We start from the raw sequence: 13392 nt of genomic DNA, 5'->3' as shown, positions 1-13392 counted from the left end.
TTTAGCCGTGACTTCCTCATTCGTTCAACCCACACGTGTGTGTGTGGCTTCAGTAGGAATGACATATCTGCAGGTGTTTGATCTCAACTTCATCCCTAAACCACTCATTTCTACTTTAAACCCTGCGATAGGTGACCACGTCAAGGTAGAGAAAGCGATTCCCTTATCTTTGTGGTCATGGAAGTGCCTAATTTTGATACGACAGATGTAATGTCATCTTCTCCACTTTTACCCTCGAGAAAAGTATCAACTTTCATGGTCGCCGCAGAGTTTGGTCAGCAACCACGCTACTGACTTCCCATCTCGCTAGTGAACCGCTCGAGTAATGGGAACGATAGTTGTTTCCGTAATAGTATATTGGTACTCTACGTAATAGTGTATATATATATATATATATATATATATATATATATATATATATATATATATATATATATATATATGTAAGTCGACTTAATATTCATAGGCTTCTAACATCGCTTCTCATATGTAAGTCGATTTAAGTTTGTCATACGAACGAAATAGATATCTTATCTAAGCAAGCTATGAACAACATTAACTTTATCTACAGCTCATTTTTCCTCGTAATTTAGCCATGGAACCACTGGAATTGACGTCATCATTCGTAAAGCCATTTGGCGTACGTACAATAAACCAAACTCGCATGCCTCCTCAGCCACCTATGGGGACGCATCATTTTCTCTTGTAAACACGCCTTAGATCTGCATCGTCAACATAAGACTGCTGTCAATGAGTCAACGCCAAGAGAGCGGAGCGGTCCAAATCGCTGATCGATCCTATCCGTAGGTCGAGCCATTCTCAATTGGGATCAAATTGTATGAGCAAGGCCTCGCGCTCCCTTAACGCGATGAACCATTGCTCGTTGATTCAAACTTGTCGGTTGAATTTATTGCTCTCATAGTCCGATAGCTAACTGAGACAAATAAAGAAGCAGCACAAGATGCACAGAGGAAACGTCAGAAACAAGGGAACGAGGAAGAAGACGATGAGATGGCCTTTGCCGAAGCCAGTGAACATTACAGAGCCAAAATTTGAATTGCCTCTCCATCTGCTATCAGTCGTCGACATCTTAAATAACCCTGGACTTGATGGTCCCCCGAGATGAAACCTATGCAGTCGCCATTTCTGCGTCATTGCCGACGCCTGTCTGCGGCAGCCTCACATTTCCACCCGTCTCGCTGCTTTCACCGAAGCTTCATCGGCCGAACTCACTCACGTGCTTGATTTACTTATACTCGCAGACCGGAAATAAATTTGAAGTCACCTGTTTTTATCTTTTGAACGTTGAATTAGTCTTCCCATTCCAGCTTTAAAGTCTCTCATCCCCTTTGCATGCGTCTTCGATATGCCAGCAAAGCACGAGCTCACCCTTCTTCTCTTTCTCGAGGCTTTCCATTACGTTGTTCATGGGGATTCCCGGTGACGAGATCCTCTCCAGGGTCGCTACGGGCGATGGCCACGGTGAGAACACCTCGTACTTCGATGGCTGGAAGGCCTACGATAATGATCCTTTCCACCCGATTCATAATCCCAATGGTGTCATCCAAATGGGACTCGCAGAAAACCAGGTAATGCTTGTTTCTGGCTCTGTCCATTACTTTCTCCTGCCGCTGCTGCTGCTGTTGCTAATGGGTTTCGGTCTGCCTTTCCTCAGCTCTGCTTGGACTTGATGCGAGATTGGATCAGGAAGAATCCACAGGCTTCTATATGCACCAAGGAGGGCGTTTCAGAGTTCGAAGCCATCGCTAACTTCCAGGACTACCATGGCCTGCCGGACTTCCGTAAGGTAATCACCGTCTGCAGCCATAATGCAGCTCCTCGATCCCTTACGCATGCGTGCCATGAACGATGAGGGCACAGTTGGATCGATATGCGTTGCTATAGCCGAAAGGTAATGACGCGATCATCTATGGAAATGCACAGGCCATTGCCAAGTTCATGGAGAAAGCGAGAGGAGGACGAGCCAGGTTCGACCCGGAGCGCATAGTGATGAGCGGTGGAGCCACCGGAGCTCAAGAAACGATCGCATTTTGTCTGGCCAATCCCGGGGACGCCTTCCTCATTCCGACGCCATACTACCCAGCGTACGTATGCCTGTTTAGTCAACATTCTGATCTCTCAAGTAATTGCGTCGTCAACTTCCCCGTTCGAACAAATGTTCCAGCCGACCAATCAGTCGTGCATGACCCAAACGACAGTCAAACTTTTATCTACCTGAACATTGACCAAAACCACACCATTCAACGCAACACTAAAGAACAGCATTGACCAAAACCACACCATTCAACGTACTTGTGGTCATGCAATCCGACACTGAAGAACGACATTTGGTTCTTCTCAGGTTCGATCGAGACTTCAGGTGGAGAACTGGAGTTCAGCTCCTCCCTATTCGCTGCCACAGTCACGACAACTTCAAGATCACCGAAGCCGAGCTTGCTGCTGCCTACCGGAAGGCGCGCGACTCTAAGATCAGGGTTAAAGGAATACTAATAACCAACCCGTCGAATCCTCTGGGCACAACCATGGACAGGGAGACGCTAAGAACCCTAGTAAGATTCGCGAACGAGGAAAGGATCCACCTAGTCTGCGACGAGATCTTCTCCGGCACAGTCTTCGATGGGCCGGAATATGTCAGTGTGGCGGAGATATTGCAAGAGGATCCGTCGACCTGCGACGGAGACCTAATCCACATCGTCTACAGCCTGTCGAAGGACCTCGGCGTCCCCGGATTCCGTGTCGGCATCATATACTCGTACAACGACGCGGTGGTCAGCTGCGCTCGGAGGATGTCCAGCTTCGGACTGGTCTCGACGCAGACTCAACGCCTGCTTGCTTCCATGCTGGGAGACGACGACTTCACCACCGACCTCTTGGCGGAGAGCAGGAGGAGGTTAATGCACAGGCACAGGGCGTTTACTGCCGGCCTCGAAGGCGTCGGCATTCGTTGCTTGCAGAGCAACGCCGGGCTATTCTGTTGGATGAGCTTGAAGCCTCTGCTGAAAGACGCCACGGCGGAGGGCGAGGTCGAGCTGTGGCGGGTGATAGTGAACGAGGTGAAGCTCAACATCTCTCCGGGGTCCTCGTTCCACTGCACGGAGCCGGGGTGGTTCAGGGCGTGCTTTGCCAACATGGACGAGGAGACCATGGAGACGGCCCTGCGGCGGATCAGGACGTTCGTGCGCCGGGCGAACGACGCAGCTACTGCCGCCAAGACCAAGAAGAGGTGGGACACATCGCTTCGCCTGAGCTTGCCACGAAGGTTCGAGGAGATGACCGTCCTGACACCGCGTCTGATGTCTCCTCGCTCTCCGCTCGTTCAGGCCGCCACCTGACCTGTTGACCGAAACACAAGTGCTGATCATCTTCTTCTTTCTCTGCTCATTGGCCTCGACATTGACCGAAACACAAGTTCTCCGGATGTCATGAGGTTAAGTTATATTGATGTTTAGTTTTGATAGAAATAAAATACAAAGGAGTAGAATGTATTTATTAAGTTAAAATAATACAATACTCCCTATTTATACATGTTAGAAGAGAGAATTTTTCTCAACAGAGCCCTCAAGAGATCTCGATCATTGTTAAGGTTGTTATCATGAGAGATCTTAACTGTTATCAACTTTCTTATAATGTTATCGTATAAGATCTCTTTCAAATTATAAGGAACAAGGAGAGGCAAAGAAACTGCTTCCATTCGAAACCTGTGTTCTTTCTTGAATGCGAGAGCCTCCAAAAGGATTCAACGCTCTCGGGTGACTTCGGTGGGAGTCGGACAGTCGATGTTTTGAAATGGAGAAAGGGTTCATATAATAATAATATTACGAGGAGTTATTTGCATGGAAAGTGGTTCACGTGAGATTTCAATTCCTGGGTGACAAAGACACACAACCTCTGCGTTCGGCACGTGCCGTCAACAGTCAGCATAAAATTATATATGATATAATTCAGTTTGTTAAATATTAAACCTAACCTATTCTTCGTGGATTGGATTGTTAAACATGGATTGAATTGTCTTCGAGTAAATCGCTTGTCGAACATGGATTGAATTGTCTTTCAGTAAATTGCTTGTGAGCATAAGTTTGACAAAATCTAATATATATAAATCTTTTTGAATATAAGTTTGACAAAATCCTTCCAATTTTTAATATATAAAAAAGGTTTAATATATAAAGGTAAAAAAGAAACCCTCCCTCCTTTTATGGTTCCCAAACTAAGATATTATTATCGAATTATTCTTTTTTAAATACCATGTTGATTGTATATGCTTGCATTGCAACACATCATCTGACTAGATAGATGAGTCTAGCCATGTAATTATCATCTAATTAAATGGAGCCTCATGACCAATTGAGTATACATGTTAATCCTTAATAAGTTAGTTTACGATTTAACTGAATATAGTGTTATGAACTAGCTGAAATTACCTAAGTTACGAGATAATCTTGTGATATCCATCCGTGAAGAAGACATATAATTGTAACCTCACACAAATCACAAAGGACATCAAAGAATAGAGACAAGTAAACTCCTATTTCTTCCACAAAATTATAATATTCAACAAACATTTGAAAGACAATAAAAAAACAAGAACTGCAAATCGTAAAAATATAACGGCAAGTCCAACAACACTTGCTTAACCGGGTGTCGAAAGGCTTGTGTTTCGAAATCAAAGCTCCATTCAATCCTATGCTATACCAGATGATCTACACAGTAATAACTAATAAATGTGACCACAATACTGCAGGTGGTATTTTTACCTGGATACATATCTCAAGTTAAATTAAGCCGCATCATAACTTATAAATTGCATGTGAAATCACACTAACAAAACATAATGAGAACATCAACTTTAGATTATGTGAATCTCTAATGTAAAATTTTAAACAATATCCTCCTACGCCATGCAAAAATAAGAAATAAAATTGCAATAAGGTGTTCATGAATATATAAAACCTGATTGCAGAGAATCTGAATCTGATTTCAGTGAATTTCTAGTAAATATGAACAAAATCAGATTTGTCCAGCCAAAACGGAGTTGTGGCACACAGTCAAGCATCTATTGGTGAGAATAACTAGAGGAACTTATGTAGAAACAAGACAAAATTGACCCTGTTTAGGATGCTTGAAGTATAGGTCATGATATATGCATGATCAAAATCCTGGCCTTCCAACAAATGTCATGGATGCAGGACAAGATGAGATGGAGGCTGATAGATGTCCAACATGAGAACCCACTAGAGAATTGACAAACCAAATATGTTTTCCAAACATATATCTTATTTCAATGTAAATCTGAAGTCAAGAAGGAACTGACCATGCATATGAGGTAGTGTTTCACAGCCTTTTGACTTCATAGTAAACATGGACAAAATCTGATTTGTCGCAGCCGAAACCGGAGTTGCGGCACACAGTCAAGCACCTATTGACAAGAATAACTAGAGGAACTTATGAAGAAACAAGGCAAAATTGACCCTGTTTAAGATGCTTGAAGTATATTTCATGATATATGCATGATCAAAATCCTAGCCTTCCAACAAATGTCATGGATGCAGGACAAGATGAGATGGAGGCTGATAGATGTCCAACATGAGAACCCACTAGAGAATTGACAAACCAAATATGTTTTCCAAACATCTATCTTATTTCAATGTAAATCTGAAGTCAAGAAGGAACTGACCATGCATATGAGGTAGTGTTTCACATCCTTTTGAATTCATCGTAGTACTGGATTTAACATAGAGAAAATGTGACTGCAACATAATGTGGATGCTTAGGTCACCAAAGACTAGAACACATAATTATAATAACAAAATTACTGAAACTTTTCTTCAGATGTATGATTTCAGGTCTATTGTATATATATAAAGGAGGAAAATGGTGGACAGGATTTCCCTGCAGCATCATTTGTTGACAAAAGGTATTACCTGGCAATGAATCAGATGATGAAATATATAATGTGGAAGATCCTTCCAAGTCTACAACTTTAGCCACTACAGTGCACTCGCTTCTTGTGAGCTGCATCACTAATCAAATTTTGTAATAAAAATTAAAATAGTTGTTACTAGAAAGAGACTAAAAATCAACAATTCTAGCCTAAAATATGCACTCCCTCCTATCTCCTTGAGTCAGCACCAAGTTTTTCCAGTAACAGATGTAACCTCAAAGCCCATAAGAATTAGTTTCCTTGGGTGAGTTTCTTCAAATGATATAACTTGTTCATTGACAAATGGACAATGAAGCTGGTCACACTGGAAAATTTTATGAAGCAAGCTTGCAGGTTCTCCAATCTTTCACATTCATGCTCAGTTGATGAGGCACAGCAGCTGACCAGGCATCTAAGTCTGGCAATGGACCAGTGAGAGCAAGATAGTTGTCACTATCTTTCTCTGCTATTCTTTTCCAGCTTAGCTGCAAAAAACCCTTTATTGCATCAGGAATGACTTGCAGAATAAAGGATAATATCGTACAAGAGACAATATATGCAAGAGATGACTATACAAAATGGAAGATTGCATACACCATCTTAAACACATTGCTTTTTCTAAAATGTTTCATTTTATAGAGTGACATACAATCCCATGTTCATCCATGGGAGAAAAAAAAACCATCCCAACAGACATCCGAATGCATCTACCTGAAATTTAAAGCCAAAATCTTACTGGCATGGAGGCTACAACCCAGTAGAATATACCTATATATATTTTTTGCTGAAAGTGTACGAGTTACTCGAATTCTATAAGGTAGATGCTAAAGATATAAAAAGTGAATATATATGGTCATTGCCCGAAGATCACCTAAAGCACTTGCCAGACATAGTCAGAGAGATGTTGCCTTAAGAAAAGCAAGCAACTGCCTCTCAGTCACAAACATATTTAACTGAAGACCTCAGACTGACTGAATCATAAAATCCTTTGCCCAACAAATTTAAAACCTATCTGAAAGACCAAAACAAAATTGATGCATATGCATCATCAGGTCAATAACATAACTGAATTACATAATGTGAACCATGATTGGGGATTAAGAATAATTATACCACTTGATAATTCAAGCACTTGATTCTGAAATCAATAGGAAAGTTCTAAGATCTGATCAAACACAATACCCAGGTGTCTAAAAATATTGGCAAATCAGTAGAAACCAATGACCAGTGTATAAAGACAGGCAGCAACAAACCTTTCCAGGAAATGCTTGGCAAAGTGCCTTAATAGTAGAATTCTGAATCCAGGAACCATCCATATTGGCTGTTCCATCACCACTTCCAGATACTTCAGCATGAGCTCCACCACAGTTTACCATGATACGACCCTGGGGCATCAATTTTCTCTCAATATCTAACCATGTAGTGACCTGTTATGCACATAAGAAAATATTATTATATTAAACTATGAAAGAACATAAGTCACAGTGAAAAGAAAAGAGGCCATAAAGGAAAACAGAGACGAGCATAAATAAAATGAAAAAGAAGAAAAGTTAAGCAAAACAAGAACCAAGTGATCACCACAAAATACAGAATTTAAAAAATCCAGACAGAAAAGAACAAAAAGAACTTCTAGGTTAGAGTAAACATGGCAGATATAGGAGAAATATATTGGGCAAAAAAAATACAACAAATGGATTTGAACCATGGTTTCCTTATAGATGGTCAGAAAGGTTAGACTGCCAACAAGCACCAAACTTTTTGTATATGCCAGGAAAATAGTAGTATAGCATACAAAATGTGATAGAAAATACATGGAAACAACCACTTATAATATTAAAATTTTTCTCTTATGGAATATAAGACCTAAATACCTGAACCAATATATGCAACATAGAGCAAGCATGAACACAACTGAATCTTAAGTAAAATTATTATGGTAAAACTACGAATAGAAAAAACATGTTAAATGTGAAAGAGAGAAAAAAAGTACAAACCTCTTTTAGCTGCGGCAGAATTTTTCCATCGGAAAATAAATCCACAATGATTCCTGTATTGTGACACAACACAAATACAATCTTTATGAAAAACAAGATAAACTAGTTTTAAGTTAAAAACCAACTAATCAGCATGTCTTTGTAAAAGTAACAGAAGATTAAACTTTTGACATGATTCTGACTGTAATGTTTTGCCTAAACTATGAATTGCAACTTTTATGATCATAAACATATCCATTTTGCACATTTTTCATTTTCCATAATTGGGTCAAATGTCTATTGGAGAGTTGATGGACCACATTTTGGTTTTCCTAGATTTATCATGGACCAATAAAAGTTACTGTGACTCAAAGATTATACCCTCTAATTATTTTGAATTATAATTAAATATTTTTAGAATTATTAGCATGGTTCAAGGTATTAGTCTTGACTATGATCCATATGACTATAAAAGTCCACTTTTGTCCAATCTCTCAGCCTCAGAACCACAAATGGGTTGGAATTGGGAAAAGTTGTTAAACTCAATTTTAATACCTCGAAGAACGAAAAAAAAAAGAAAGAAAGGAGTTATAGTAAAGTAAAGGAATAAGGAAGCCGAAGCAAAATGCTGAAAAAACGAACAATCTAAAGTAAAGGGAAACATTGTTACTATGTTATATAAAAATTAAAATGAAAAATAGAAATGTTAAGTTTACATGAATGTCATGTTTCAAATGATGGCAATATCATTTGAATAGATGCTTTCCCTTACTGAGCATATCCATTTACTCATCCTATTGTCTCCTAAGGTAATGATTTGATTGACCCATTAATGCTGGTGGAGAGTGTGACTCAGAGGTTCACATTCATGCTTGGCCATGCTGTTTTAATAGGTAAATACATAGAATTTGCACTTCCTTATGTTGTTATATACTTGAGCTCTGTGCTTCCATGTTTCTGCAAGTGATACATGATCGCCATATGTATTTATATGATGAAATTTCCCTAGGCATACTTAGTTGTGTTTATGAGGTTATATCTTAGCCAACCCCATATAGTTGGGATACTATGGCTTCAAGTTGTTGAATGGAGTCATATCTTGTAGATGTAAAGTGTGTCTCCTGTCATATTTTGAGTAAGGCTTTTCCTCAGGTCTCAGGTTATAAACTAAAAAAATAAAAAATCCTGATAACAAAATCTTATGGACCTTTATAAGCTCTTGACAAGACCAGTACATCCAAAGTGTTAAGGGGTGTAACCAGATTAAATAGAACAAAATTGAAAAGCATTTTGCATAAAGAAAATTCAGGAACCACCGCAGAAAATAATATTAACAATAATATTCAAGGCCGTAGAAATAAAAGTACCAGCAAAACCTCCTGGAACTCTCACAGATTCAGAAAATGCATCACCAATGTGAACAGAAAGAGAACCACCAGCTGATGTGCATTTCTCTAATTCAGACAGACCAAAATACTCCCTTGCCATGTCAATCAGCTGCCATGAATTAATCACAAAAAATGAAGTAAGTGTTTATGTGAAACTGTATAATCAAGGAAGTACGTGGAAGTGGTCTTATAAATACCAGAGTAACCAGACATTGTTGAAGTGTTAGGAAAGATAAAAGAATGGAATCTCATTAAACAAGTTTGCCACTGCCGGTCAACGTATAATTGTGCTCAGTAAATCAATTATTGACAAGCTTGCCAAAAGATCGTTGACGTATATAGACTATTGAATAACATAAAAAATAGACCATCTTTTTAACTACCATCAAATTTTCAAAGACAACTTGCCATTGGTAATCAATGAATGGAGAATACCAGAGTTGAAGTACCTATTAAGCTTACAGTGTCTTAATTTTATGCTTATAGGTGTTAAATTAATAAATTGTTGCTAAATGTAGTGTAAATCTTTAAACTTTACTCCTGAAACACTAATTACCATGAAATTCTTGCATAGTTGATTCAACAGAAAATGATATTTTCATCATGCATTCTTTTTTGTGGATTTCTCAACATAAAGATTGTAACTAAATCATGAAATTGTCATTCCTCATGTCCAGGTCGATAAGTTTTGGCCAACACAGGACTGCGATTTCATGTTTTCTAGTCTAAAGAGTCAACTTTTTACTGCTCTTGATGACTTAAGATCCAATTTAATCTGAAGTATTTCAGTTTGAAAAGATAGAAAGTTTCTGTAAGTATGCATGGCAGAGTGCCATGTGATATGTCAAGGTCCCATACGGGGTCAGTCAAGCATCTAATAGTGCTGAACTGCTGTAGCATCCTACATTAAGGGTAAGCAAGGCTGATTCTGATTGGATGTGGCCAGATCTTGGTTGGTCTGATCCAGAACAAGCCAAATCCACTCATTAAGTATCATTATCTCATACATAAATTGCTTAGATTAGTGTAATTTTTGAGAACTTTTCCTTACTATTTCATCAATCTCCCAACCTTCCAGGTGCAAGTTCGGCCACAATTTAAGCATTATATGTGCTGCTGTTCCACCACCCTGGAGAAATATCATAGTTCACTTCAGTATATGATTTCTTAGACATGAATAGTTGGGGAAAATAATTGCAGGCTTTCCACTAGTTGCAGTAGATTACCAAGCCTAAGATTGCAATTGGACCTTCTGGAACAATAGCAGGAAGACTGGCAAAATCATCCTAAAGAAAACACCAAGCAATCTAGTAAATATAACAAATCATAATTACTTGCAAAAAACTCGTGATAGCACATATGCATCTTAGTGTAAATTAACAGAATATCTTATGCACCAGACTATAGCTATCATCCAAGTGTATAAGAATGGATTTGTAGTTCTTAACATAGAGACAACAAAACGGCACTTGCACACATCCATGCGCACCTAAGCATAAATACAGCAGGTAAGAATAACATATATAGAAACAAGACATCCAAACATAGACATAGAGAGACACAAATACATACAACATGGTAAATAGAATATGCTATTGACTTTCTCGATAGAAGAACATCCACATCAAGTAATTTCAGCAGTTGAAAGATAAGAAATATCAATTTAATTCTACACTAACATGGTATTTAGTAACTAACTTGGGAAAATGCTAAAAGAATGTTGGATTTGGAAATATGGAGGAAACATAGAATACAAGGTCTCCTGGGAACAACATTACTTGCATAAAAATACACATGGTGTGTAACTACCTCCCATCAATTAAGATACCACAACAGACAAAATTGATTTATCTGATTTCATTATTTTCCTGGAAGCACTAAGAAAACATGGAACAATAAAGATGGAAAAAATCAAAGGAGAAGCCAATAAACAGGTTACGATAACCTCAAAAAATATCAAAAATATTTAAATGTGAAAATATCTTTTTTTTCTTATTCAAAGAAATTTTGAATTACACCATGAAACTGATTTTCTTTACGAATTTGCATCATGAAGCTGCAATTTTATTTTCCAAACATAGAATGAAAATCATGCAAGCGAAGAGTATGACGAATTCTGTGCATGATCTCGTTATCTCCCTTAATTCCTGGGACTCCCAACAGCATTGACAAATGCTGTCTCCATGACACTCTAGCCTTGTTTCATAATAGAATATTTTGCTGAAAGATTCCAAAAAGTTACCTCAACAATGATGATAATACAAATAATTAGACAGAAAAAAAATGATATACATCATACCCAATATGATCCTGTCAATAACTGCTCCTTGTTTAACATGCTGTGAATGTTATCTACAAAATAACAGAAAAACAATAATTATGGACAGATTAGGCAAAGATAGTGGTTGATCTTGAGACTGGAACTTTTAAGTGACTAGTCCATAGCATTGACTAAAGAAATCCAATTATAGTGTCAAAAGTTTCTTATGAATTTGCACAACTGAACATCAAAGATACTCAAAGGATATTCAAGTGAATCCATTCACAAAATTCCTTCCAGTGTAATGACAGCAATAGACCTATACTTTAGCCCAGTGGACAACTTGAGATCTTTTTACTTCTTTTTCTTGTGCATGGTAGTCCCTTAATGCTATTATGTGTAGCATGGTTAGCTTAGATACTTTTCCAAGTATTACTACTTTACATATATTTAAACATAACAATACACGAAACATGAATCCCATCCACCTCAACATCTTGTCCACATCACCCTTCAATCTACCTCCTAAATTTCTAAGTGCAAGCAGCCAGCTATGGTCAGTCTCTACTTATTTAAGTGAGGGATAGCAAATGACATGACAAATAAGGCTATCAGCCAAATTATGCCTTTTAAATGCTACTCAAGGAGGGGTGTGTCATTATGAGGATATGAAGGATGATCAAACAATCCCTGAAAATAATCATCAGTGCCAAGTCAACTGCAAAAAAATGTAATGTTCAAGAACTGTTATGAAAGTCAACTGTGAAAAGATGTAATGTTCAAGAACTATTATGAACAAAAGAAGCGTTTATAGTTCAAGTTCTTCGTCGGCTCGAGGTGGGACAGAAGAAACTGCATGAACACAAGGTTAACATCCTACTCCTAGGAAATGTCTCTAAGTTCTCTGAACAGGAATGGGTTCAATCGTCAAATATCTTACAGGTTTCACAACCGATTCAGACCCTCAACACCAAATCCAAGATTCAAATTCAGGCATTGGAAAAAAGGTAAAAAAATCAAACCAATAAAAAAACGAGAGAGTGAAGAAATCCCGTCAAACAAGAATAGATGCGGCAACACATTCCATCGAATGTCTTAACGATTTCACAGTCGAAATTCATATTTTTACGGCTAGACTACGAATTCAAGAAAAAACAAGAAAATCCAAGAGCATGAGAAGCACCTACGGGTGGAATCGAGGAGCAGAAACCTCGAAGCCGGCGTGTCCACAACCACAATATCGTTGTGCAGGCTCGTGATGGCGGCCAGGACCGAAAAGGACGAGTCGTCCTCCGTCGACGCCGGCACCGGCGCCGGAATTTCCTCCGCGTGGGAGGCTGAGCGATAATTGATGACTCTCCGACCACAAGGAAGAGGACAGGACAAGAAGAGCGTCCTCGTGCCGGACTCGTGCCGACTCGCTCGGAGGGCATGGCGGCGGCAGTGAATCTTGGTGCGCACTCGAGGCGTAAAGCCGAGAGAGAGGTGAGGAGGACAAGCTCCCGCCATGGCCGTGACCATTGCCGTGGTTTGGCTCCTCTTAAGGAGCGTTTCCTCTCAAGCTAAGGTAGGAAACGAACTCTCCGGCAATGGGCAAATTATCTCGTCACTCACAAGCTTGCTTCGAATTAGCGGATATATCAAATTTTCTTTTTCTTTTTTTTTATTTGTAAACAAATTGGTTGACGATATACACATTTCTAACGACGAAACAATAAATTCTATTTACCATTAAATAACCCATATGAATTATCCTATGATTTAAGAAAAGAAATTGACTACTCAAATACCATCGCAACTTATGTCTCACGTGATTGATTGTGAGAAAGA

General features: G+C 38.9%; 2 protein-coding genes across 3 annotated transcripts; one reads left to right on the top strand and one right to left on the bottom strand.

The window, feature by feature from the left end:
- The first annotated feature begins 1340 nt into the window (after nucleotides 1-1340).
- LOC135609229 (1-aminocyclopropane-1-carboxylate synthase-like) lies at nucleotides 1341-3597 on the top strand. The gene is made up of 4 exons (XM_065102334.1): nucleotides 1341-1589; nucleotides 1676-1807; nucleotides 1945-2105; nucleotides 2363-3597. Exons 1-4 carry the CDS (start codon nucleotides 1428-1430, stop codon nucleotides 3351-3353), a joined length of 1446 nt encoding a protein of 481 aa, XP_064958406.1. The 5' UTR covers nucleotides 1341-1427; the 3' UTR covers nucleotides 3354-3597.
- Nucleotides 3598-5938: 2341 nt separating this feature from the next.
- Nucleotides 5939-13176, bottom strand: LOC103982774 (uncharacterized). 2 transcript variants are annotated; one of them, XM_009399787.2, is made up of 8 exons: nucleotides 12750-13176; nucleotides 11602-11654; nucleotides 10529-10588; nucleotides 10354-10431; nucleotides 9282-9411; nucleotides 7936-7988; nucleotides 7195-7368; nucleotides 5939-6426 (listed from the first exon to the last, which is right to left on the bottom strand). In XM_009399787.2, exons 1-8 carry the CDS (start codon nucleotides 13081-13083, stop codon nucleotides 6277-6279), a joined length of 1032 nt encoding a protein of 343 aa, XP_009398062.2. In that variant the 5' UTR covers nucleotides 13084-13176; the 3' UTR covers nucleotides 5939-6276. The 2 variants fall into 2 exon arrangements, with proteins under 2 accessions (XP_009398062.2, XP_009398065.2); XM_009399790.3 differs by lacking the exon at nucleotides 10529-10588 and having other exon boundaries at nucleotides 12750-13174.
- Between the last annotated feature and the right edge of the window lie 216 nt (nucleotides 13177-13392).

This window comes from Musa acuminata, chromosome BXJ2-4 (genome assembly GCF_036884655.1).
Source record: "Musa acuminata AAA Group cultivar baxijiao chromosome BXJ2-4, Cavendish_Baxijiao_AAA, whole genome shotgun sequence".
Taxonomy (NCBI): Eukaryota; Viridiplantae; Streptophyta; class Magnoliopsida; order Zingiberales; family Musaceae; genus Musa; species Musa acuminata.
The sequence above is the reverse complement of the archived record's forward strand: the minus strand, read 5'-3'. Positions and strand labels throughout refer to the sequence as shown.